Source organism: Neoarius graeffei, chromosome 28, assembly GCF_027579695.1.
Source record: "Neoarius graeffei isolate fNeoGra1 chromosome 28, fNeoGra1.pri, whole genome shotgun sequence".
Taxonomy (NCBI): Eukaryota; Metazoa; Chordata; class Actinopteri; order Siluriformes; family Ariidae; genus Neoarius; species Neoarius graeffei.
In genome coordinates, this window is record NC_083596.1 from 45,975,603 (window position 1) to 46,003,446 (window position 27,844).

At 44.8% G+C, this 27,844-nt stretch overlaps 1 protein-coding gene across 1 annotated transcript in view; it reads left to right on the plus strand.

Moving 5' to 3' along the window:
- Window positions 1-27,844, plus strand: part of mink1 (misshapen-like kinase 1) — a 96,367-nt gene that overhangs the window by 45,140 nt on the left and 23,383 nt on the right. Inside the window, 10 exon segments of the mRNA XM_060912441.1 lie at window positions 58-233; window positions 6,835-6,904; window positions 7,821-8,031; window positions 13,079-13,159; window positions 13,161-13,187; window positions 16,593-16,679; window positions 21,432-21,608; window positions 23,581-23,751; window positions 24,411-24,569; window positions 24,644-24,723. Of these exon segments, the coding sequence (XP_060768424.1) occupies window positions 58-233; window positions 6,835-6,904; window positions 7,821-8,031; window positions 13,079-13,159; window positions 13,161-13,187; window positions 16,593-16,679; window positions 21,432-21,608; window positions 23,581-23,751; window positions 24,411-24,569; window positions 24,644-24,723 (1,239 nt within the window).

The following is a 27,844-nucleotide window of genomic DNA, read 5'->3' on the forward strand; positions in this document are numbered from 1 at the left end:
AGGAACTCCATTTTCCTTCTTATTTCCAATCAAAAGTTCATCTCGCTCCTCTTTCAGGTCCAAAAAGTTCATCGACTTTATCGAGGGCTGTCTGGTGAAGACGTACCCGAGCCGTCCGTCCACCGAGCAGCTGCTCAAGCACTCGTTTATCCGAGACCAGCCGACCGAGCGCCAGGTCCGCATCCAGCTCAAAGACCACATCGACCGCACCCGCAAGAAGCGTGGAGAAAAAGGTGAAGCATGCGTGTGTGTTTCTGCGTGTTCGTCTGTGACTGTGTCTCATTTCCTGCCAATCTGAGGGCGTGAGGACTGCATGTGTGTGAAGATGGTCGTTCCTGTTAAGATCAGAGATTTTAATAATGTCGGTAGATGTTATGCTAATGGTGTTTGTGTTGCTATATTAGCGCCTATCAGGCATGTGGTGTACTGTAAGCAGGATTAGTGCCTCTTGGAGGATGTAATATTTTTCTGGAGATGAAAATCAGGAGATATGTTGACACATTAATGCACTAGTCTGTCTAATGACTACTTACTAAAGCACTTAACAGACCTCTGTTGGTTAAGTCTAGTTTAGTTTTTGTCCCTGAAGGTGATGATGCACGGAGCAACTTTTTGAGGAATGTTGCTGGACCCGTTGAGATTAGGCAAGATAATTATCTGAACGCTAACAGTTGTACACATTCGCTACGTTCACACTGCAAGGCTTAATGCTCAATTCCGATTTTTTTGTGAAATCCGATTTTTTTGTGAGGTCGTTCACATTAACAAATATATGCGACTTGTATGTGATCCTCAGTATGAACGAAAAGCGACCTAAAAGTGTTCCGCATGCGCACTGCAGGATACGACGACGTCACACGCAGTGAGCATGGCCAGTGTTTACGGAAGTAAAACCGCCCGGTTGCGGTATGACTCATCCAATCTAGCTTGAATAGCTGCATCCCCCCAAATGGAAATCAGCTCCCTAACCTCTGCGTCCTTCCATTGAGAAGATTCAGAACCTTCACAGCCCAAAGCGTCCCTCGCATTGATGTCATGCGCAGGGGCGCAGATACATTTTTGAACTGGGGGGGACAAAAAACTGGGGGGGGGACAAAGCTGCCAGCAAACCAACCCCAACCCCGATATGCCTGTCAAACTTGTTGTTAGTAACCATAGCAACCAAGCTCGAGCTCGCAACCTGTGCAGTCTGCGCAGCTCAACCAACCGAATATCAGTCTTTGTTTTGTTTTATGTGAGTTGTTGCAACTATGTATACACTGCTGTGCACCTCAATAAACCGAATGGTAATTAGTCTTTTGATTTTTCCGTGAGGTTTGCCTTATGCAAAGAAAGACAGCATAGACGTTTTTTCCTCCCTATAAGTGGGGGGGACCGAACGAGGTGAATTTAAATATGACTCGTCCCACCCTCTATCTGCGCCCGTGATTATGCGCCATGTTGTTGTAACTTTTTTGAGAGACCCGCCGCCTACTTCAGCGCAGAATAGTGACGTTTGTGGCTTGTTGATGACGTGTAAGTCGGATGAATGCGACCTGGCGGTTCAGACTGAAGTCACATATGAAAAGAGCGGATAGGAATCGGAATTAGCACCACATATCCAAACGGCCTGGGTCGGATTTGAAAAAAATCGGATCTGTGTTGTTCATATTGTCAATAAAAGATCGGATACAGGTCACATATGGGCGAAAAGATCGGATTTGAGTCACTTCAGCCTGCAGTGTGAACGTAGCCATTATGTCCAAAGGGGTTAAAGTGCATATCACGGGTAAATTCAGGAGCAAGATCAATGTAATTCTCCTATTTGTAGGTGCAATTGGTAATTGAGTGATCAATCTCATTAAATCTGAAGATTAATAATTAAAATGGAATCAGTCTCATTTGAATCATACCATTGAATCATTCTCATTGGATCAGTCTCATATCATTAAATCACTCATGGAATCAGTCTCATTAATTAATACCATTTTAATTTTGGTGCTTAATAATAAATTACCAAACAGCTAAATTATGGTATATTCCAAATTATTATGATCACTTACCATATTACATAACTCATATGCACCTTTTGAATTCTTTGAGATTGGGTACTTCAAAGATATTGGAACACAAATAAACACACAGTTTCAATAATAAATGAATTTATTATAACAAAGATAAAATGAATAATGGCAGTTGAAATATATACAAATATGATATATACTTGATGAGTGTGTGTGTGTGAGAGAGGCCTTGTGTGTGTGGCCTACACAAAAGAATTAGCTCTGGTAGCTAACTCCACGTGTGTTTGTGGGGGGAGGATGACGACCTCGTGGTCCCTTGAGATAATACAATTAGCCCTGGATGCTAATGAAACAAAAGAATTAGCCATGTTTTTAGCTAAGGTGTGTTTGTGAGGCCTGTGGCCATGTGTGGAGACACAGATTAGCCTTGTGTCGCTAGCTAAGACAAAGGGATGCTAGCTAAGGTGTGTTTGTGTGTGTGAGGCCTGGTGAGCTAGCTTTGGTTGCTAATTAGACAAAAGAATTAGCTGTATGTGGCTAGCTAAGGCCCAAGGATCCTACCTCGTGGAGTTAAGACAAGGTGTGTATGTGAGTGTGGGCCGCCACGTGTTCCCTTGAGACAATACACTTAGCTTTGGATGCTAATGGGACAAAAGAATTAGCCGTAGGCTAATTTCACGAGCTTATAATAGTACTAAATCCACTGAAATCTTGATGGGGTCAAGATGTGTGATAAGGAAACTGAAGATGTTAGTAAGGAATAAAGAGAAGCATGCACAGCCTATCTATTAAACAACTGAGAGATTAAAACAAAATGATACAATCATCAATTCAACACGCTGCGTGTCTACAGTGTAAACAATTAAACCGTTCCTGAGTTTAAATTCACACTACTTCAATAAAAGCTAATTCCTAAGACTAGGTTTTTGCCCAAAATGCCAGTCTCTTACTTCAGTATCTCGCCCTTTTGTAGAAAGCAGAGAATTCTTGGAGAAGCTGAGTTTCACAGGAGCTCGTGGAGCACGTCTGTGGAAAGCAGAGAATTCTTGGTTCGATGCTTCGTAGCTCGTGGGAAGAAAAACTCTGATCAAACAGTGTGCACAGTTTCTTTAGTTAGAAGGGATCCAGCCGCTTCTTAACTTTAAATTAACTGCTTGGGCTGCAGTTTGTATGTACTTGATAATAGAAATAAAAAACCGGTTGTAACTCATCTGAGTTAGATCGCGCGATTTTGGATTTTTACCGTGGCCGGGGTAAACAAAGAAATCGCGCTGAATCGTGGATCTTGCAAGAAAGACATCTGTTCTTGGGTTTCCTCGGCGGAGCGAGCGATTCCTCCTTGTGTCCAGGCGGCTGCTCCAGACGGAAAGAGAAAGTATGGCGGATTTCCGGGTTTCTTATGCCTTCATGGAGGATGTGACGTTGGTGATCCCGCCCCCGCGTGACGCAGGTCAATGCGGAAGCTGGTGATGGGAAATGTAGTTTCTTAAAGAGACGGGCTGTTGTAGTTCTTAGACGGACGGTACCTACATATTTTATATTAAACTTTGGTCAAATATCTGTAACATTCTGCATTCTCTGCAATTTTTTTACCTTGCGCAATACCAGAAAAATTAAGTTGAAATCGAGCCATTTGAGGCGAATTGGTCCGCCTCTGAAAAAAATTTGGCATTTGGATTTCCCGGCAAACATTGATTTTTGTGACGTTGCGTGCGGGACGCCTCCCTCTGAATCCTACATCAGCGCTGGTTTGTTTATGAGAAAACGACCTGGTGGTTTTCTGCAAATGTCTTCAACGTTATCGCGTAATTATTAAAATGGTTAACAGATGTATTGTAGGAGGGTGTCGCAACACCAATCATGATGGGATTAGTACTCATCGTTTCCCAAAAGACCGGACAATGAGAGAGAAATGGGAGCGCTTGGTCTACACAGGCTGTGCACTGAAACCATGCAAGCTCGCGCAGCCTGCTGGCGCTTCCGCAGGTAACGTCACGAACCTGGCTCCAGACTCCCTTGGGATTTTTCCAGACGCGTTTTATTTTATTTTTTTCTGCTGTAGACAGATGGCCTTGTGCAAAATTACCCTTCTGGATGAGTGTGTAAAGGGACAGACTTTCATATTAAAAAAAAAAAAAAACATGAAATTGGTCCAGAATATGCACTTTAAGATCATCCGATCAGGGTGCTAGCAGCGAATCACACGGCCACCTGAGAACTTCTGAAATTTTCAACAAAAATGGCAGCGTCTCAATAGCAGCGGAGTGAAGAAAAACAGGCAACTTATCTTTTTATGCCAGTCAGTTAGGTGTGACCCCAAAGTGGTGACTTTACCTCTTCGAATGCTTAGAGCACCAACAGACATCTATTTTTATACGCTCAGGTTATCGATCTGCCTGTCTGCCCGCTCTTTCCTTTCCTTTCCTTCCAGCTCAGTGTAAACTGATGTTAGCTAATCACTATTCAATAGAGACTGAATGGGATTTAGCAAACTAGCGGTGTTTTTGCTCATGTAACTAGCAATAACTTTCAGCTAACTATGTATTCAGTTTAGTTCCAGAAGTGATACTTGAGCAAAATAAAAGCTGAAGCCAAGACAAAAGTGACAGCTGTAAATGTTTGTGTCCATCTTTACAGTGTCCGTCTCCCTGGCAATAGATTTGCTCGTATCTGATTGGTTGCTGCCAATTGTCTGTTGCCCTGTCTCACCCGGTTGCCCGTTGTCAGCAACATTGCCCAAAAAGTTGCCCCGTGTATCATCACCCTTAGTTTTCCTCTGTAAAGGGTTTGTTTTTCCCCTGCAGTCTTTCATATATCAGAGCCTCCAGGATTTCGCGATGTTGCGATTTGCAACTTCAACGCAAATTCAACCAATCTCTGCGAATTCAGGGCGGTGTTGCAATTATATCCAATCACCGCAACTTTCCCGCAAATTTGACCAATCGTTGGCGTCGTCTTGAGGTGACGTCGACAAACTACCTTCCGCCTTACTTCCAGTGTATACGTTCAAGAGAAGCAGCATGTGCGCAGTGTTGCCAGATTCAGCGGTCTCAAAAGTAGCCAGTCACCGGCGGCAAATCGCCGGCTGTGGCTTGTTATGCCGCCGGCTATTGTCAGTCGAGTCACAAAATTTAATATTAAATATTTCTGACGGCAAAAAAAAGTTGTGAATGTAAATTACATCCACTATGTCATGTATGTCCATTGCCGCGTCAGCTTTGTTTACAACCTCGACATGAGTGCAGCCATTACTGCCCTGTGTTGCCAGATTGGGTGGTTTTAAGTGCATTTTGGCGGGTTTTGAACATTATTATGGGCTGTAAAACGTCAGCAGTATCTGGCAACATATTTTTTTTTTACTTAATACAAGAAGTTAATGGATGCCAACATTTTTGCCAAAATGGTATTTTATTTTCCATTGTTTAGGCAGCTTCAGCATCATACTGTGAGATTCTGTTCAAATTGTTTTTTTTTTTTTCTTCTATGAAGTCTGAGCCATTTATTTTATTAGTTTATAATTATTGTTTAATTTAGTCTTCAGGAGAGACTGCCTGCACACAGTACTAGTATTAATAGTTTTTTTTTTTCTTACATGAAAGCTGAGGCATTTATATTATATTTTAAGGTAACTTCATGTTGTGCTGTGAGGTTCTCTGCACTTTAACTTTTGAACCAACAGGTGCATTTGGATAAGTAAAGCCTATTTTTCTGCATTTTTGTAGTCCTGGTCATTTTTTATATTGGTAAAGTTGTTTATAGGACCATTTCTCAGTGTCTGTCTTTTTTAATCAATAGTTTTTCAGTAATAACTTAATATTTAACATATCACTCAATTTTAATCACAAAAAGAGAAAATCGCAACAATTTCTCGCAACTTTCACTTCCTCCCGCAATGTAATCGCAACAAAAACCTAAAAAAACACTGCAACTTTCATCGCAATTTTTTTGAAAAACCCTGCAACATCAGACATTTTAGCCCGCAACAATCACAAAAAAGGCCCGCGGAATCCTGGGGGGACTGATGTATCCCCTTTTTATATAGTATATAATTTATTCTCCGGCGCTACTGAATGCTCAGTTCTGATTGGTCAGAAGATTGATTCGTTTTCAGTAACAGTGCTCTGACATTTATTGGATTTATAATACATCATCAGCTGTAAAGTAACACCTTGCATGGGGACTTGTATGGCAGACGTGCCAGATTTACCAAAAAAAAAAAAGTCTGTAGTCGTTGATACGGTATCTTTTTCTGTAAGTAGTTTTTTCTTAAACGTTTATGGAAGGAGTCTCTGTAACTTTAAGTTTAGGATGGGGGGGGTTATGAAAACAGGAGCAAAATTCTTTCATGCGTGTTCCACACCATTAAATGTAGCTATAAAGAGATTTAAAAGGAAGAAAATGGATCTATATTTTTAGCTTCTGTGCTATTCTCGTCTTCGTCAGTTCCCAGTGCGTTATGCTTTGGCTGCGTCTGTAGTACCACCGCGCTGTGTGGGTGAAGGCTGCACATTTTCCCCCCTGAGTTTTTCTTCCACCACATGCTTTCAAGACACACACAGAGAGCCTCGGCACGTCTGCAGATGGTTGGTGCTATGGTTTACGGAAAGCAGGGTGGTTCATGGACCAAGAACGTGAATAAATGTTTGAAATTTGCATATTTTAAGAAGGTCCATTTATGTTGTGCTGGAGGTGAATTTCAGGATTCCTGATAAAACAGGAATTTGGTGTCCGAACTGCTGTGAGACGAGATGTTTGGTTGTTCACAGAGCTGAAAGTTGCCCGTACAATCTCCTGCTTTTATATTTGTTCTGTCTCTCTCTCTCTCTCGCAGAGGAGACGGAGTATGAGTACAGCGGCAGTGATGAAGAAGATGAGAACAGAGGTGATGAGAGAGAGTCCAGGTATAATACTACAGCTGATGCAGCAAAAGCAAAATTATACACAACTGTACAACTAAAACCCCTACACTCATTTTCATAATGCACTGCAGTGTGCACATTTCTCCCGGATTCTTCACTTGTTTATGCCGAGCCTTTCCCGTACCTCTAGGGCTTTGAGTCTCTCCTTCCAAGACGCCTCTTGGTGCCTGATAAATGGTTTTTATGAAATATTTGGAAGAACCCAGTAATACATGATTTGATTTGACTTGCGGCTGGTTTGATGGAAAACAGAACTTTTGCGAAATTTTGATAGTGTTGGACTGCGAGGAAAACGGGCCACGCCCTCTTCACCTGAGCTGACAGGGATATGACGCCTCTTTTACGCGGAATGAACACAAACCGGTCCTCCTTCACGGAGACGAATAAACCATGCCTCCTTTACAAAACGGATGAAGACTGAGGCTACGCTTCTTTTACTGAGAGTGACAGAGGCCCTACCAGTCTAACACGGATGACGCGCCTCCTTTGCTGGGACTGACTAGCGCAGACGCCACACCCCGTTTTTCTAGGACTGGCAAAAACAGGTTATTCCTACGAGAGATTTAAAAAAAATAATAATAATCAGAATAATAAACACCAGTAATAAAATAACCTGAGGCTTGTGGTATCGAACTTTACCGATTGAGACTTGAAAATGTATTTTTTGACAGTGTAGCCAGATCATAAATATTGAGTCCGTCGAATCGATCGTTCTTGTACACGGTCTTTCCATGCCATCTTTTTTTTTTTTCCCCCCTTTGTTCTTAGTCTCATCGCTCGCTGCTGCTTTCTGCATCACTCTCGAGTTGGATCTACTTCTCTATATATATTTTGAGTCTATCACCTGTCTCTTTCTCTCTCTCTCTCTCTCTCTCTCTCTCTCTCTCCCTCCCTGCAGCTCCATCTTGAACGTGCCGGGCGAGTCGACTCTGAGGCGGGACTTCCTGCGGCTGCAGCAGGAGAATAAGGAGCGCTCGGAGGCGCTGAAGAGGCAGCAGGCCCAGCTGGCAGCACAGCGCCGTGACCCCGAGGAGCACAAGCGCCAGCTCCTCCACGACCGCCAGAAACGCATTGAGGAGCAGAAGGAGCAGCGGCGAAGGCTCGAGGAGGTAACCGTCACACAAACGTCCGCCTGGATGTGACCGCAATGAAGGAAAGCACCATTTGTACTTTTGAGAAGGGGAGGAGAAACACGACTGCTACGTAAAATCGTCCCCTCAGGGATTCAGGCGCTCGCTTATTTTCCATCGCTTGCATTAATGCACGTCATTAGGTCGGCAGTTGATCGGATTGCCGGTTTTTAGCCGTGTTAATTGGAATTCCAGGCAAGAACAAACAAAGGATGAACGTATGATTTGTCCCCCCTTCAAAACATCAGATTTTCACACAAGTCCTAAAAGTAGATAAAGAGAACCCAGTTAAACAAATGAGACAAAAATATTATACTTGGTCATTTATTTATTGAGGAAAATGATCCAATATTACATATCTGTGAGTGGCAAAAGTATGTGAACCTTTGCTTTCAGTATCTGGTGTGACCCCCTTGTGCAGCAATAACTGCAACTAAACGTTTGCGGTAACTGTTGATCAGTCCTGCACACCGGCTTGGAGGAATTTTAGCCCATTCCTCCGTACAGAACAGCTTCAACTCTGGGATGTTGGTGGGTTTCCTCACATGAACTGCTCGCTTCAGGTCCTTCCACAACATTTCCATTGGATTAAGGTCAGGACTTTGACTTGGCCATTCCAAAACATTAACTTTATTCTTCTTTAATCATTCTTTGGTAGAATGACTTGTGTGCTTAGGGTCGTTGTCTTGCTGCATGACCCACCTTCTCTTGAGATTCAGTTCATGGACAGATGTCCTGACATTTTCCTTTAGAATTCGCTGGTATAATTCAGAATTCATTGTTCCATCAATGATGGCAAGCCGTCCTGGCCCAGATGCATCAAAAAAAGGCCCAAACGAAGATACTACCACCACCATGTTTCACAGATGGGATAAGGTTCTTATGCTGGAATGCAGTGTTTTCCTTTCTCCAAGCATAACGCTTCTCATTTAAACCAAAAAGTTCTACTTTGATCTCATCCATCCACAAAACATTTTTCCAATAGCCTTCTGGCTTGTCCACATGCAAACTGCAGACGAGCAGCAATGTTGTTTTTGGAGAGCAGTGGCTTTCTCCTTGCAACCCTGCCATGCACACCATTGTTGTTGTGTTCTCCTGATGGTGGACTCATGAACATTAGCCAATGTGAGAGAGGCCTTCAGTTGCTTAGAAGTTACCCTGGGGTCCTTTGTGACCTCGCCGACTATTACACGCCTTGCTCATGGAGTGATCTTTGTTGGTCGACCACTCCTGGGGAGGGTAATGATGGTCTTGAATTTCCTCCATTTGTACACAATCTGTCTGACTGTGGATTGGTGGAGTCCAAACTCTTTAGAGATGGTTTTGTAATGTTTTCCAGCCTGATGAGCATCAACGGCACTTTTTCTGAGGTCCTCAGAAATCTCCTTTGTTCGTGCCATGATGCACTTCCACAAACGTGCTGTGAAGCTCAGACTTTGATAGATCCCTGTTCTTTAAATAAAACAGGGTGCCCACTCACACCTGATTGTCATCCCATTGATTGAAAACACCTGACTCTAATTTCACCTTCAAATTAACTGCTAATCCTCGAGCAGCGTTTCTCAACCTTTTTTCAGTCACGGCACCCTTCAGAAGTATGCAAATTCTCAAGGCACCCCCATATAAAATATACGCAGTCACGCTGACCCCGGCAGTAACGTTGTGACATGGGAAAGGGGGGCCGTGAGACAAATTTTGATGACGCATGAGGCGGCGATGATCTGCATTAGTGTAACTATCGTTTTTTTGGAATTTTAATTCATTTTATTTATTTCAATGTTAGAACGTATAATTTTTTGACGGCACCCCAGTTGAGAAAGGCTGTCCTGTCCTAGAGGTTCACATACTTTTGCCACTCACAGATATGTAATATTGGATCATTTTCCTCAATAAATAAATGACCAAGTAGAATTTTTTTTTTTTTGTCTCATTTGTTTTTTGTCTCATTTGTTTAACTGGGTTCTCTTTATCTACTTTTAGGACTTGTGTGAAAATCCGATGATGTTTTAGGTCACATTTATGCAGAGAAATAGAACATTCTAAAGGGTTCACAAACTTTCAAGCACCACTGTAAGCCCGTTCCTCGCCAGCTTAAAATGTTCACGGCTCAACGATCTACTTAAATACATTATCTGTACGTTTTCATGTGATCCTGACTCGGGACCAGCAGTACAGCGTGAGAGATTTTTTTTTTTTTTTTTTTGGGTGGGGGAGTGTGGGAGAGACTCGCGCTTTGTGACTCAACCGTGACTAAAGAGGGCAAATCGGCGTGCAGTAGTATTCATGCATGCATGCGTGTGTATTTCCCTTCCCTCCGAGTGTGTGTTACAGAACGCGTCCACACGACAGGTAGTGTTTGTCTGGATCGCACTCGGGTTCAGAATGTTAAGTGAACACGTCTAGCGTAGCAGGCGTCTGTTTAATAGAGAAGTCAGAAACAGCAGTTCGGTGTGTAAACGTGAGCAGGGAGTTATGAGCAGAACTCGGTGTGTTCAGCAGGGGTCTGGGAAGAGCTTTTTTTAATCTTTAACCCAGTACAGAATGGCATTTGAAGAATGTCCAAATTGCAAGGCTGTTTGTGAAGTGTGTGTGTGTGTGTGTGTCTGGCCTTTGTTTTGCTGGATGGATGTCAAAGGAGATGGTCTGATGGAGCTGTGAATGTGTGGTATTTTGATGAGCTTTGTTCTCCTGAGCTGTAGATGCAAGATTCAACCTAGTCTGGCCAGGCAAGCTATCTACAGCTCTTCCAAGCTCCCGAAAAATCGGGAACCAATCAACTTTGAGCATCTCCAACGGCCCTGGGTAGAGGCGTGTTCAAGGCAGTGACGTAGTCGAACTGCGACCGGAAGCCATAGATTGTTTACAGAGTCTATGCCGGAAGCGCTTCATTCACTAGAAAACATTACGAACATGGAGCAAGTTCTCATTGGAAACGGAGCAAAGAGCAGCCCTGGAGGGATTTATTGAAAGGAAGGACGTTTTCGCCTTGCTCCCCGACCGGCTTCGGTAAGAGTTTAATCTACCAGTTAGCCCCGTCGCGTCGCATACGTCAGAATAAAGAGTGATGTGATTGGTTTAAGCTTCGTCACAGCCTTTTCTGGCTTCGACCAGTAGCAAACTGGGGCATTTCAGGGAGGCGGGTCAACCACGGGCTCTGGGAAACGGTTGGGCTTAATATCTTGGCCAGACCAAATGCTCGGAGAGCTTTGAAGTCGCGTTAGCCAGGCTAGATTCAACCGGGCAAGCTCGACAGGGGCTGCTTGGTTGGTCGGGCTTTCTTTCTTTTTTTCTTTCTTTTCTTTCTTTCTTTCTTCTTTTTCTTTCTTTCTTTCTTTCTTTCTCTTTCTTTCTTTTCTCTTTCTTTCTTTCTTTTTTCTTTCTTTCTTTTTCTTTTTCTCTTTCTTTCTTTCTTTCTTTCTTTCTTTCTTTCTTCTTTTCTTTCTTTCTTTCTTTCTTTCTTTCTTCTTTCTTCTTTTCTTTCTTTCTTTCTTTCTTTCTTTTCTTTTTCTCTTTCCTTTTCTTTCTTTTCTTTCTTTCTTTCTTCTTCTTTCTTTCTTCTTTCTTTCTTTCTTTCCTTCTTTTCTCCTTCTTTCTTTCTTTCTTTCTTTCTTCTTTCTTTCCTTTTCTTTCTTTCTTTCTCTTTCTTTCTTTCTTTCTTTCTATTGCAGCTAGAGATTGTTGAATAACACACAAAGTGGGGCTTGCTGGTAAAGAGTACTTCTTAGATCATTAGTAGAGAGAGAGATGTGAACTTTTTATAGTGCCAGAGAGGATGTTCTCGGGTGTTGAGACGGGAACAATCAGAGCAACGCTCGCGGCGAAAGGCACTCAGTGTTCTTTGCGGACACAGGAAATTGACAGGAGTCTGATAAAGCTCTGAAGAAAGCATCAGTGCAACTTATTACAGCATGGTTTAAATCCCTTTTTTTTTTAATGCACTGTTAAAACGGGGGGAAAAACCCCATAATGCATTGCTGAGGCTCCAAGTTACCCCAGGAGCGGCAAATCAGTAACCTGGAACGAAGCATTCATTAGTAAACCAGTCACTGGACTTTGAACCTGTATGGCAGGTTTACCTGGTGAGTGGTTGGTTATACGAGCTTAATTATAAAGTAACACTCTGTACCAAAATGGCTTGGATTGAGAGTGGCCTTTTTTTATAAGCAGAATTTATTCAAATTAATTTTTTGCTGCAGAAGAATAAAGGACGGGACGGAGCTGACCTCAGAGGGCTGCTCAGTAATCGACCACAACAAAAGGGAGAGCCACGGGTCTGTAATGCAATAAGCGTCATTAGTCGATATATTTATCTCCCTCTTTGTCCAGGCGAGAATGAGAGGGAGGGAGGGAGGGGATTTGAGAGAAGAAGAAAAGGGGATGATGGAAGCACATTTTTAATGGCGCGTGTGTGTACACGGCACTGGGGGATACATTCGTGTCTTTTTCCAGTTAAAAGGAACATTTTCCAACCCCATACTTTCATTGCATTTATTCCTATAATATTCGTATGGATTTTTTTGCACTCGGGAATAAAATTAACTTCTTGTGTGTAAGTTCTTGTAGTCTGTATTTTTCAGCAGACTCCGACCTGCATGTTCGTGCGTGGTCTATTTGCAGCTCTTGGTGGCCGCAAATAAATCGCCGCATATAGAGGAGGCGTGTATAAGAAGGCTGTAAGGTTCAGGCCGCGGTGTGTGGGATGCGGTCTGCGGCTCTTGCTCGTGTATAATTATAGTGATTAGGATATAGCAGGTAGAAACTGAAGCCAGATATGGAGGAGTTTATTCACACTGTTGAGCAGCTGGGAGAGATCCACCACTGCAGCAAGGTGACTCATCGGTCCCCTTTGTCACATGCCCTTCTCACATCTCTCTCTGTCTGTCTCTCTGTGTGTCAGATTCTTTAAACGTGCTATTTAAAATCATGTGATATATATATTTTTTAACACCAGGAGGCATTTATTATTTGAGAGAGATGTTTAAAAGTAATACACTCTGTATTTCTTTTCTCTCTCTCTCTCTCTCAGCAACAGAGGAAGGAGCGCGAGATGGTGAGGCAGCAGGAGAAGGCTCCTCACCGGAGACTCGACGATATGAGGCGGGAGGAGGGACCGCAGGATGGCAGAGAGAGAGCAGGTAGCCAATCACAGCTTGAGCAAGCGCCACACCTCCACCAATAGCGGCAAAGCGTAGGCACCCACTCCGATCCTGGAATGCCTGTGAATCGGTTGCCATGGGAGCAGGCTCTCAGCGCAGTTTTGAGTGTTTGTGTGTGGGCGAGCCATGTTCCATGTGCGGCCCCACATTCAGTCCGAATTCAAAGCAACAGAGACGTAAAAGACCAATCAGCAAGAATTGGTGCTTTTTTTTTTTTTTTTTTAAGTTTCTCTTCAGAGATGTACTAGATCTATTCAGTGTCTAGCGTCTTGCATGCACTCTCACACACGCAAGCATAAACAGTCCTCAAAGCAGTCTCTCTCTCTCTCCCTCTCTCACAATCTATCAGCACAGCGTTCTACACCCACTCTGGTCCACTCCTGCTACTGAACCTACAACAAAATCGCACAGCGTCTCACACTGATCCTGCTAAACACGCTACAGGGAGCTGTCCGGGCTGCCACGTCCTTTTAATAATTACATTAACAGTTACTTTACGGTTAGCATTTAAATGCATCTGAATGTTTCACGAGATTCAAATGTTATGCTACGACAACGCAGGATCACTTCGTGCATGATGAAGGAAGGGAGGCATCCTGCCAGCTGTCTTTTCACTCGGACTTGCCAGAATCCATTTAAAAGTTTCCACACACCAAAAGTAATACATGTATATTATGCTGTCCACATTCACTGGGTATGAGCAATCGCCCGCTCTAATTAGCTACTACCAGGCTATCGGCTCATATACCGTGAGTAGAGGAAAAACAAAATGGCGGAGGATGAAATAAAAACCCTACTCGAAAACAAAGCCTCCAAATTTATCAAGTATTTAAAAGGATCAGAAATGACTAAAATATTATAGCCTCCCCCAATATCTCCTGTTTCACACTCCAGCCCAGTCAGTGGCAGTAACGCACCTGTAAGTTGGTTTGCCAGCCACGAAAAAATCCTAAAGAAGAAAATCCCCCCCCCCCCCCCCCAAAAAAAAAGGATTTGATGGTAGTAACAGGTTTTTTTTATTTTTTGTTTTTCAAGAATTATTGTAGCATTTTTCACAAATCCCATAACCACCAGTATCGCCTGTTCCACACTCCAGCCCAGTCAGTGGCAGTAACGCACCTGTAAGTTGGTTTGCCAGCCACGAAAAAATCCTAAAGAAGAAAATCCCCCCCCCCCCCCCCCCCAAAAAAAAAGGATTTGATGGTAGTAACAGGTTTTTTTTTATTTTTTGTTTTTCAAGAATTATTGTAGCATTTTTCACAAATCCCATAACCACCAGTATCGCCTGTTCCACACACTAGCCCAGTCAGTGGCAGTAATGCACCATTAAGTCGGTTTGCCAACAGCCAAAAAAACCCCCTGAAGAACCCCCCCCCCAAAAAAAAGCAACAAAATATGGAATAAAAGTATTTGATGGTAAGAAAGCATCTTTTAAAGGTCCCATGGCATGGTGGTTTGTTGATGCTTTAAACGGGCTCGTGGAGGTTTCCGGATGTTATATCCGCAGCCTTTCTCGAAATGAACCCTCGGCACGTAGATATAGCCTCCTGGGAGAAAGCCCCATTTCAGCGCTTTTCCCAGTGCATCGTTTTGCTAATGAGAAGCAGGAGGCGGGGAAGGGTAGAGGGTGGGGGCGGGTCTTATCATTAATATTCATGACATGTAAACGTGTTACCTCTGATTGGCTAACAGCACTGTGCCGCTACCTCCAGTGGGTCAGAACAAGCGGATGTGGGTGTCTTACTATGGCGAGAGAGAAGGAACAAACCGCGAAGGGAAAAATACCGCGCGCTGATGTCATTAAGGTGCGACGCGAGGAAATAAAATAAATTCAACAAATGTTTGGGTTTTTACTGAACAAACAAACAAATAAAATGAACTAGTGACTTAAAAAAAAGAATGTGGGTGTCTTTGTAAAAACTGTTTTGATTGGCTATTATAACAGAGCATGCTGCATGCTTTTTGGTTTTGTAGCGCAGAGTACCTGGCTAACTGCAGGAAGCGGTTAGCTGCACAGCTAATGTAGCCAACACGGCAAAACAACTTAACAGTTATACACTTACTTGTTCGGTGTTTGTGGCTGATGCGGCAGGGATGCTTGGTACGGACCCAGGCTTCAGTGACAGTTGATGTGCAAAACCTGCCCTGTACTGTCCCAAGTTGTGGAAACATTCCTCAGGAAAATGCTTCCGACAAACATACACCGTCTTAGGTAGACTCGACGGCGTATTATTGGAGTAAATAAAATTAAGCCACTGCGTCTTCAGGGGCTCTCCCGTCGGCAGTAAAAACAGACTTCTTTCTGTGTTGTCACATCCATGTACAGCGCAGTTTCCATGTTTGGTGGCAACTTTTGAGCTGGGCGGGGCAATCCATACAGTGGGTGGGAATCCAGAGGGGGGGCGTGGGGATCATCTCCCTTGCTGACGTAGTAAAGGGAAGAGCTTCTCAACGCGCCGTTTTGACGCGCCATTCTCAAATATTGGGCATAGTTTGGTTTACACATTATGAAATTTCTAGCCACTGGGGTGACTTAAGGTGGTCAGAGGAACTCATTTTAACGTTAAAAAACCTCAAAGTGAAAATTTCATGCCATGGGACCTTTAAATTTTTTTTTCAAGAATTATTATTATAGCTTTTTTTTTTTTTCCCCATTGCTACTGTCATTTCACCGAAGGAAGAATTAAATAAACGTCTAAAGCTGTTCTATACCTCGGCACGACAGCAAGATGGCACTTTCTAAAAAAAAAACACAAAGTATGCATGCCGACGATAGGTTTTTAAGAAATCCGCCTTAGCGGATGTGATTTTTATCGGACGGTTTGTAAGGTTTTTATTTATTGAATTTTTGCAAAAAATAAAAATACTCTGTTTCTCAAAATCCAATGAATGTAGATAGAATAAAAGTTATTCCACTCAGTCGAGTCGTACGTGGCTGAAAGCTGACTCGGTGCTACGTGCCTCGTCGGCGATCAGCTCATGTACGACTCCGTTTCGTGGAATAACTGTTAAATAGACTATATTCCCTATTAGAATCCCATTTGGGATTCAGCCACAGAAAAAGAGCGAGTCCCGTGTACACATGCCAGTCGGATAGTAACGGTTTAAGTCATGTGCAAATAAGGCATGCCACAAACAACACCATTCACATCTGTATTCAAACGTTGTGTGCGCACTTTCCAGAAAGGATGCATTGCAATACATTCGCGCACGCATGCACACGTGTTCCAGTGGAAGCAGAAGGCATAAGACGAGCCTTTTTTTTCCCCCCCAAGAGAAGGTTTTTTTTCTCCATGTATTCCTATTCTTCCTCCTTTTCAGCTTGTTCTCGTCTCCGTTTCTTTTTTTCCCTTCTTTCTCTGGCTCTCTTGTTTTGCTCTATAGGAGTTTATAAGGCATAAACTGGAGGAAGAGCAGAGACAGTTAGAAATCCTTCAGCAGCAGCTTCTCCAGGAGCAGGCCTTGCTCATGGTAACGCTACCCTTTTCAAATCTTTAACTCTCTCTAACACTTCTGCTGCTGCTTCTCTCCTCTTCTGCAGCCAGGGTTGATGCGTCTCATGTCAGTTTTGCTAAGGGATTGCGCTTTAATCCTGACCACGAGGGGGTAAACTGGGTCTCATTCCTGTAGATTGCAGGAAACGTGTCTCGATTCACGTACCAAGTTGAAAATTTGGCTTTATTACGTTACGAGTTTTAAAAATAAAACAGTGATTGGTCATGAATCCACTTTGGATCAGGAAATCAGTCATAAAAGTTGTCACATGTAGATATTCCAGAAGATGATCGAGCACCTGATCTGCGTCAGCGTGATCACGAACAGTAGTCGTCTCTTACGTTGCCGAAAAGGTTTAATAGTTTAAAAGTTGCTGACGCATGAGAAACCGGAGACTCCAGCTGTGGAGGTTTCTAGAACAAGTCTTGAGGGAGTAAAGAATTTACCCCAGTTGGAAGAAAACGTGCAGCGTGTGGGTTTGGAAATGAGACGCATCAGCAGTTTTGGAAGAGGAAAGTGTGTGCCTTCCTCCGGTCCGTGTGTGTGCGTGCAGTGTAATATTATTTCTATGTGCACTGTGTAGCGTATGGTCTGTTTGCTTTGCTAGTAATTGTTTTTCAGAGCTGTACGATATGCTCTAACCCAGAACACATCAAATCTGCCCAAGCATGTGCACTCAACATTAAAGCTCATAGGCAACGGTTTTAATTTTATGCACGTTTGAAACTTTTATATGCTAAAAAACCCTCTGCAATTTTCTTCTGGTCCCAAGAAGTATTGTTAATAAGTAATAATTAAAATAAGTTAGCGCGGATCACGGCGAATTTCTGTTCGGCTATTTTCGTGACCACTCGGCGCATGACGTCATTTAAGACAAGCAAAACGCTTGAGTTGAGTCCATTTCTGTTTACTTACATTGCCGTTCGGCTTGAGTGCAGACGTGCGTTCAGGAATTTCCAAAGAAAAACCATGCCTTATTGTTGTGCAGTGAACTGCAACAACGGGACCGGTTCAGGAAGAAGTTTTTACCTTTTTCCGAGAGAGGAGAAGAGGCGGAGCAAGAGGGTTGGCTTTTTCCGAAAGAGGAGAAGAGGCGGAGAGAGTGGGTTGGCTTTTTCCGAAAGAGGAGACGAGGCGGAGCGAGACGGTTGGCTTTTTCCGAAAGAGGAGAAGAGGCGGAGCGAGAGGGTTGGCTTTTTCCGAGAGAGGAGAAGAGGCGGAGCGAGAGGGTTGGCTTTTTCCGAAAGAGGAGAAGAGGCGGAGCGAGAGGGTTGGCTTTTTCCGAGAGAGGAGAAGAGGCGGAGCGAGAGGGTTGGCTTTTTCCGAGAGAGGAGAAGAGGCGGAGCGAGAGGGTTGGCTTTTTCCGAGAGAGGAGAAGAGGCGGAGCGAGAGGGTTGGCTTTTTCCGAGAGAGGAGAAGAGGCGGAGCGAGAGGGTTGGCTTTTTCCGAGAGAGGAGAAGAGGCGGAGCGAGAGGGTTGGCTTTTTCCGAGAGAGGAGAAGAGGCGGAGCGAGAAGGTTGGCTTTTTCCGAGAGAGGAGAAGAGGCGGAGCGAGAGGGTTGGCTTTTTCCGAGAGAGGAGAAGAGGCGGAGCGAGAGGGTTGGCTTTTTCCGAGAGAGGAGAAGAGGCGGAGCGAGAGGGTTGGCTTTTTCCGAGAGAGGAGAAGAGGCGGAGCGAGAGGGTTGGCTTTTTCCGAGAGAGGAGAAGAGGCGGAGCGAGAGGGTTGGCTTTTTCCGAGAGAGGAGAAGAGGCGGAGCGAGAGGGTTGGCTTTTTCCGAGAGAGGAGAAGAGGCGGAGCGAGAGGGTTGGCTTTTTCCGAGAGAGGAGAAGACGCGGAGCGAGAGGGTTGGCTTTTTCCGAGAGAGGAGAAGAGGCGGAGCGAGTGGGTTGTCTTTTTCACGAAAGAGGAGAAGAGGCGGAGCGAGAGGGTTGTCTTTTTCCGAAAGAGGAGAAGAGGCGGAGCGAGAGGGTTGTCTTTTTCCGAGAGAGGAGAAGAGGCGGAGCGAGAGGGTTGTCTTTTTCCGAGAGAGGAGAAGAGGCGGAGCGAGAGGGTTGGCTTTTTCCGAGAGAGGAGAAGAGGCGGAGCGAGAGGGTTGGCTTTTTCCGACAGAGGAGAAGAGGCGGAGCGAGAGGGTTGGCTTTTTCCGAGAGAGGAGAAGAGGCGGAGCGAGTGGGTTGGCTTTTTCCGAGAGAGGAGAAGAGGCGGAGCGAGTGGGTTGGCTTTTTCCGAGAGAGGAGAAGAGGCGGAGCGAGTGGGTTGGCTTTTTCCGAGAGAGAAGAGGCGGAGCGAGTGGGTTGGCTTTTTTCCGAAAGAGGAGAAGAGGCGGAGCGAGAGGGTTGGCTTTTTCCGAGAGAGAAGAGGCGGAGCGAGTGGGTTGGCTTTTTTCCGAAAGAGGAGAAGAGGCGGAGCGAGTGGGTTGTCTTTTTCCGAGAGAGAAGAGGTGGAGCGAGTGGGTTGGCTTTTTTCCGAAAGAGGAGAAGAGGCGGAGCGAGAGGGTTGGCTTTTTCCGAAAGAGGAGAAGAGGCGGAGCGAGAGGGTTGGCTTTTTCCGAAAGAGGAGAAGAGGCGGAGCGAGAGGGTTGGCTTTTTCCGAAAGAGGAGAAGAGGCGGAGCGAGAGGGTTGGCTTTTTCCGAAAGAGGAGAAGAGGCGGAGCGAGAGGGTTGGCTTTTTCCGAAAGAGGAGAAGAGGCGGAGCGAGAGGGTTGGCTTTTTCCGAGAGAGGAGAAGAGGCGGAGCGAGAGGGTTGGCTTTTTCCGAGAGAGGAGAAGAGGCGGAGCGAGAGGGTTGGCTTTTTCCGAGAGAGGAGAAGAGGCGGAGCGAGAGGGTTGGCTTTTTCCGAGAGAGGAGAAGAGGCGGAGCGAGAGGGTTGGCTTTTTCCGAGAGAGGAGAAGAGGCGGAGCGAGAGGGTTGGCTTTTTCCGAGAGAGGAGAAGAGGCGGAGCGAGAGGGTTGGCTTTTTCCGAGAGAGGAGAAGAGGCGGAGCGAGAGGGTTGGCTTTTTCCGAGAGAGGAGAAGAGGCGGAGCGAGAGGGTTGGCTTTTTCCGAGAGAGGAGAAGAGGCGGAGCGAGAGGGTTGGCTTTTTCCGAGAGAGGAGAAGACGCGGAGCGAGAGGGTTGGCTTTTTCCGAGAGAGGAGAAGAGGCGGAGCGAGTGGGTTGTCTTTTTCACGAAAGAGGAGAAGAGGCGGAGCGAGAGGGTTGTCTTTTTCCGAAAGAGGAGAAGAGGCGGAGCGAGAGGGTTGTCTTTTTCCGAGAGAGGAGAAGAGGCGGAGCGAGAGGGTTGGCTTTTTCCGAGAGAGGAGAAGAGGCGGAGCGAGAGGGTTGGCTTTTTCCGACAGAGGAGAAGAGGCGGAGCGAGAGGGTTGGCTTTTTCCGAGAGAGGAGAAGAGGCGGAGCGAGTGGGTTGGCTTTTTCCGAGAGAGGAGAAGAGGCGGAGCGAGTGGGTTGGCTTTTTCCGAGAGAGGAGAAGAGGCGGAGCGAGTGGGTTGGCTTTTTCCGAGAGAGAAGAGGCGGAGCGAGTGGGTTGGCTTTTTTCCGAAAGAGGAGAAGAGGCGGAGCGAGAGGGTTGGCTTTTTCCGAGAGAGAAGAGGCGGAGCGAGTGGGTTGGCTTTTTTCCGAAAGAGGAGAAGAGGCGGAGCGAGTGGGTTGTCTTTTTCCGAGAGAGAAGAGGTGGAGCGAGTGGGTTGGCTTTTTTCCGAAAGAGGAGAAGAGGCGGAGCGAGTGGATTGTGCGCGTGAAACAAAATCAAGCAGTCAAAGAAGAAATGGAGCAGCAATGCTCAAGCAAAAAGGAGAAGATTGGAGGGAAACATTTTTACTTTTGCTTGCAATTGACAAGTGAAGAATCCTGAGGGATCCTGTACAATCATTGTGGAAGTGAGACAAAGGGATATTTCCTCTCTTAGAGTCGGCTATAAATAGTATAATGCCGCGGATGGCAGGCTAATGTGGCCTACCGGCGCACTGTCCAGTAATCGTTCCCTATATCCACTAGGGAGGGCGCTTTAATTATTCTTCAAAAGGGCTCTTATTTAGTATTACGGCAAAAGTAAGAATTTATCATAACTACCAGGATAAATCGTTTGGGCGCGAGTCTTGTTGAGGTCCGGGGTCATTGCGGTCAGAGTCAGTAGAGTCGCTGTCCGATTCCGAGGCCGCACGGTCAAACCAGTGAGCCACATTCACCGATTGCTTCGCAATAGCCAGAGGTTCATACATATACGGTTTCACCTCTCGATATTCAATTTGGAGAGTTCCTACTTCAAAATCACTATCGCTTTCAGACATTTTACACAACCTCTCACGACCAAAGTCTGTACACGTGTGCTCGGTTCGCAAGTAAACACAGAGCTGCTCCCAGTCTGTTTGGCTTCAATGACGCCATGACGACGCCCCCTGGCGGTGAAAGTGCGCATAAGTGAGATGTAAACAAACCTTTGGAAATTGGGCAAAATGGTATATTTTAACCGTTTTATTCAATTTTAGGGTGCAAATTAGACACCAGGAAGATTGAATTCGCTTTTTGGGTCGTTCTTCTAGACAAAGTTGATATTCTACGTTTCATCTCCGACCCTTGCCTGTGACCTTTAAACACATTCAAGGTTTATCATCAGTAAGTTGTAAGAATTAGTGTTTTTAAAAAAAAAAAAAAAGTTGTGACCCCTGATTTTTTTTTTTTCTTAATTTTATTATTTTTATTCATCTTTGAAATGGTGTATGTGGGTGTTTTGTAGGAGTACAAGAGGAAGCAGCTGGAGGAGCAGAGGCAGTCAGAGAGGCTACAGAGGCAGCTGCAGCAAGAGCACGCTTACCTCGTCTCCCTGCAACAGCAGCAGCAGCAGCAGGAGAAGAAACCACTTTATCATTACAGCAAGAACTTGGATAACAACAAGCCCGCCTGGGCCAGAGAGGTACACACACACACACACACACACACACACACACACTGTCTGCATATATACAGCAACGCTGTGGGATGTTGATAAGGCATTAAAATTGCAGTTTGTCAAATTACCAAGACAGCACGTAATGCAAAATTTGAAAGAAAGGGGGGAAAAAAAAGTTGCAGTTTTACCTCTGACTGGTACAAAGCGCTGAAACTGGAGACTCCTTCCAAGTATGTTTTATATAAAGTCCCCTCCCCCCCTTTTTTAATCCTTTTTTATGGAGCATCTGCAGTGCAAGGCCCTGTGTAAGGCGCTACTGTAGAAACAAACCATCACATTAGAACCAGTACATTTAATATAGATCTATGATCTGCAGTTTCACTGCTCAGAAGGTGTTGGTTGATTTGATTTTCTATAACAGCAGCACTGTGTATGAAAATGGTGCGCATTTATAAACCATGCTTTAGCCAACCCAACCCACAGACACTCTTAAGGGCTTAAAATGCACTATAGATAGTTTTCACTGACGTCATGGCATTCCGGGGAACGCCCTCCAGCCGCCATCTTGTGGGGCAAACAAAACGGACCATCGCTATTACTGGCTACGTTATCTCGGACGAATTTATGAAGTTATATAGTCAGTTTTCTAAAATAAATATCAATGTCGGCAAAATCAAGCAAACGGAAGTATATGGATACATTAGACAACATCTCACGACAACGGTATGCAGCCAAACTGGCCTTGATTGGGGGAATTGACCCCTACGAAGTGGACAAAGATGCACTTTCAAGTGACTATGCAGGGCTGCCAAAGCCTGAAACTGACTTCATCAAACTTTAAAGGCTGTCTGATATATACAACTTTATATATTCACAGCGCGCCTTTTGTCGGATGCTGCCTTTTTCACGGCTGAATCGCGCAGATCCGATTTTTTTTTTTTGGGGGGGGACGGGGCGTTGGAGTGTCTGATTATAATTTCAAAGTAAATTCTGTTTTAAAATTACTAAATAAGCAAATCCGTTACAGTCCATGAAACAGGAAGTATAAGGATGAGAAAAAAACAGTTTAAATCGGGAAGCTGCGCACATTTGTGCAGTCCTGCAGACCGCTCGGGCTGCGCAAATGTGCGCAGCTTTGCGATTTAAACTGTTTTTTTTTTTTTTTCTCATCCTTATACTTCCTGTTTCATGGACTGTAACGGATTTGCTTATTTAGTAATTTTAAAACAGAATTTACTTTGAAATTATAATCAGACACTCCAACGCCCCCCCCCCCAAAAAAAATCGGATCTGCGCGATTCAGGCGGCATCCGCCAAAAGGCACACTGTTTGCATCCCAAACACAAATCAAATCATACAGAATAGACCTAAAATGTTTTTCAAAAATGACCCTTGCGTGAGTGAAGTGACAAGTTTCAAATAGAAACGTGACAAACAAGCAATATTAAGTGTACATTACAATGTAAACGTCCACTCAGCGGTTCCAGTTAGGCATTCTCCACAGATTGTTTTGGTTTCCAAAAATAAACTTAAACACAATTGATTGTTTATTTAAACAACTTACCACTTATAAAATGATCGGAGCAGACTTTGCTGTGTTTGGAAGGCTGATAATCCTTGCGGTTGATTCTCGCAAGCCATAGATTTCTCCTTTGTATGCGGAGTTTCTTTGTTTGCTCGCCTTCGTGCTCCCATACAGTGGGAATTCCATAAAAGCTCCGCTTGACGTCATCGTCTGACCTATTACGACAGCCGTGAATACAACAGGTGTGCACCATTGCTAGCTTTAAATAGCCTGCTTGGGTTCTTTTGAAGACTTTGTACTCGCGCGTTACAATGTGTGCTCAGTGACCCGTACGGTAAGCTTGACCCGCAAGATGGCCTCCACTAGGGAATCCCCGACTCTGTGACGTCATGTGAAAACTATCTATAATCTTCTCATCATAATAAGCACATACACTATATATTTACACATCTGTGTATATTTCTCTGTCAGGTGGAGGAGCGGAGTAAACTAAACCGGCAGGGCTCCCCTAAAATCTGCACCACTGTCTCCGATACCAACATCCAGTCCCGCTCTGACTCCATCAGCCAATCAGGAGGCGTGCAGGCTGCACAGACTCCGCCCATGCAGAGACCTGTCGAACCCCAAGGTGGCCAGGGCAAGGTGTGTGGAAATGGAGCACACGTACACAGCTGTCTTCTTTTACTGATTTAATAAGGCGACTATTAATGGATTTTTGTGCATTCAGTATTAACGTCGACTTAACTTTAAAATAAGTTACTTTGCTTTTGTAATAGTGTTGACTGTTTGGAATGAATAGCATGGAAAGTGTGGTGTGTCGAGCGAGCGTAGGTGGCCGTTAGCTCTCCTGTCAAATTTTCTGCTTTCAATTCTGCTCTCTGTTTCCCTTCAGTGACTGTACCCTTCTTTCTTTCCTTTCTGTTTTTCCCTCCCATGTCTGGGCCTCCCTCGTTCCTTTCCCTCCTCCGCTCACCATGGGGAACTCTTCCTCCCTCGGTTTGGGATTGCGGGACCTTCCTGTCCTTTTCCTGACCTCCTTTCCCAAATAATAACTAACCTTGCACGCCTCTCACTTTAACCTCAAACTCCTGCTCTGCCTTTTCCGGACCTCCACGGTCCTGTGAACTTTGCACCGCTTCCTACTTTCTGGTTTCTCTCTCGCTCCCCCTGATGCCTCTGATGCTTGTGCGTAGTTCCAGATGGCACACTTGGTGCCTCTGAAGCCGTACGCCGCACCCGTGCCGCGCTCCCAGTCCCTCTGCGATCAGCCCACTAAGACCATGTCCGCCTTCCCCACCCAGGACCCCTCCCCCACCCCGACGCCCCGTCCATTGCACTCCCGCGAACTCGTACGTCAGAACTCGGACCCCACATCTGAGAGCCCTGCCCCTCAGCAACGCCCAGTGAGGGATGACCACGGCCCGTGGATCCGCCTCCCGGAGATTGAACAGCCACCAAAAGTGAGCTGAACATTGCAAGCATACTTTGACACACAAATGAAATGTCAGTTATTTATAAATATTATGTTTCGTAGATTCCTCAGCGAACTGCGTCTATAGCTGCTGCTCTTAACACTAACCTGACCTCTGGCATCAGACACCCAGTACGAGCCAGGTAACACCCCTCTCTCTCTCTCTCTCTCTCTCTCTCTCTCTCTCCGCACGCATGCATGTAATGTCCATTCACGCACTGCATATTTATGGAATCAATTTTGTGCCAAAATGTTCATACAATACTTTTGAAATATCAAACAAAAACGATAAATCAAAATTTAAAAAAAAAAGTCAATTTTTTTAGACTGGCAAACAAATTATTCGTGTAATCGTGCAAAATATCAGTCTCTTACTCTTCAGAAACCTTTTATTTTTGTTCCGCGTCTTTCTCAGTTTTGTTTGACGTAATTTATTTTGGTTGCGATTCCAGCTTTCTCGTTTGCGCTCCCTGACTTTTTGCTTGCGGTTTTGGCACAAACTTCACGTGTGGGTGGGCTGTCCAGGAATGCATTCCCATTGGCTAACTTGTGTTTGACTGACAGCTACGCTCAGCCATTCCCTACTCGGATTCTGGCGGACTGTTTGACGAGTGACCGATCCATTGACGGTACACAAGGATCGAGTGGACTTAAAGGGATAGTTTGGGATTTTTGACATGAATCTGTATGGCATCCCCATCAATAGTGTCGTGCAAACACACTGACTTACCCCTGACAGCATCCTGGGAGTCCAGTTCTTGTCCAGTTTTGGTCCAGACGAAAGTAGTCCGGCAAGTTTGTTGGGGTCACGAAAGTAAAACGTTTTTCGTCTCAAAACAGTATGTGTTCAAAAGAGTGATATATTTGCCTCACAAAACCGCTGCCAAATAAAAAGTCAGACCTCGAAATCGCTTGGCACTATTTTCTCTCCCTTCTTATCACTGCGCGCTGCCGCCAGGTGACAGCGAAACGCAGACCCACTAAGCTGGTGGGAGACCAAGGCTGCACTCTATCCATGGCTTACACACGTGATGGCACGGAGGATGTGTATAGTGGCAGCATCTGTCCCCCCAGAGAGGATCTTTTCAAAAGCAGGACAGATTATAACTGAGAGGAGAAATAGAATCAGAATTAACTAGTTAATTGCAGCAATTAAAGGAATAGGTAGGAAAAGGAAGGCGCAAAGACACCGCGCAGCGCCTGAAAACGGGTTTTCAGGCGCTGCGCACCTGTTGTCAGGCGCTGCGCGGTGTCTTTGTGCCTGCAGCGGTGCTTTGCCTGTGCTGTGGCTGAAAATAGTTCCAGATATAAATTGGTCTAGTAAATCCCTTCGTGTTGATTTGCATTGATGTGTACTCGATGTGAATGTACAGGTCATGAGAAATAATTATAAAAAATCTTCAGTTATTTAATTCACTTTTGCAACGACAATGCTAGCTGAACACGCCGGATTACAGCGACTACGCTAAGCTAACCTGGGCGTTTCTAGATCAGGACAATGGCTGGGTCGGCTACAAAACGCTTTGGCTCACTCATCCAACTCTAGGGACTGCAGGGACTGACTCAATTTCATCTGGGGGTGGCGTACTCCTTTAAATCAAAAATAAAATCTCAGGAGCCGAAAGAGCCAGCTCCTTATAGTAAGAAGAGCCAAAAGAGCCGGCTCCCGAAAAAGAGCCGAAATTCCCATCACTAGTAAACAATGAATGAAACAGCCGTGGCTGTCACCTGGCGGCAGCGCGCAGTGATAAGAAGGGAGAGAAAATAGTGCCAAGCGATTTCGAGGTCTGACTTTTTATTTGGCAACGGTTTTGTGATGCAAATATATCACTCTTTTGAACACATACTGTTTTGAGACAAAAAACGTTTTACTTTCGTGACCCCAACAAACTTGCCGGACTACTTTCGTCTGGACAAGAACTGGACTCTCAGGATGCTGTCAGGGGTAAGTCAGTGTGTTTGCACGACACTATTGATGGGGATGCCATACAGATTCATGTCAAAAATCCCCAACTATCCCTTTAAGTGGCGACTATGATATTGAATTAATTCAACAAAGTGTAAGTACAGGACAAATGTGTTGTATGTGTTGCAGTAGTCCACATTATGCAGGTGTTTCGTGGCAAGTCAGATGTTAGACTTGGCTCCAGTACCCAATATAATAGTTTTCACTGACGTCACGGCATTCCGGGGAACGCCCTCCAGCCGCCATCTTGTGGGGCTAACAAAACGGACCATCGCTATTACCGGCTACATTATCTCGGACGAATTTATGAAGTTATATAGTCAGTTTTCTAAAATAAAGATCAATGTCGGCAAAATCAAGCAAACAGAACTATATGGATACATTAGACGACATCTCACGACAACGGTATGCAGCCAAACTGGCCTTGATTGGGGGAATTGACCCCTACGAAGTGGACAAAGATGCATTTTCAAGTGACTATGCAGGGCTGCCATCCGTATCGTACCCTGATATTGTGAACTATTTCGTGAATACTAAAAGCGCCTACACACTTGACGACCTCAAAGCATACAAGTCGCTGGAGTCATACAATTATTTTGTCTGTGGCTGGGTCCGCGAAGTCCACCATATAAAAACAAGTGACGGTCATGTCCTAATTACAGCCAAGGGGTATGTAAACATTGGAATTTTAGAGCTCTCAACACTGTGTGTGTATAATATCGAGTTGATTTAAGACAAATTTTACATCCATTAGTGGTATTACAGTACTATGTCAGTTCCAGTTAGGCATCCTCCAGAGATTGTTTACACGATGTTTTGATTTCCAAAAACAAACTTAAACACAATTGATTGTTTATTTAAACAACTTACCACTTATAAAATGATCGGCGCAGACTTTGCTGTGTTTGGAAGGCTGATAATCCTTGCGGTTGATTCTCGCAAGCCATAGATTTCTCCTTTGTATGCTGAGTTTCTTTGTTTGCTCGCCTTCGTGCTCCCGTACAGTGGGAATTCCATAAAAGCTCCGCTTGACGTCATCGTCTGACCTATTACAACAGCCGTGAATACAACAGGTGTGCACCATTGCTGGCTTTAAATAGCCTGCTTGGGTTCTTTTGAAGACTTTGTACTCGCGCGTTACAATGTGTGCTCGGTGACCCGTACGGTAAGCTTGACCCGCAAGATGGCCTCCACTAGGGAATCCCCGACTCTGTGACGTCATGTGAAAACTATCTATAGCTGTTTTGCTAACGTTAAACACGCCTGCATAATGTGCACTACTGCAACACATACAACAC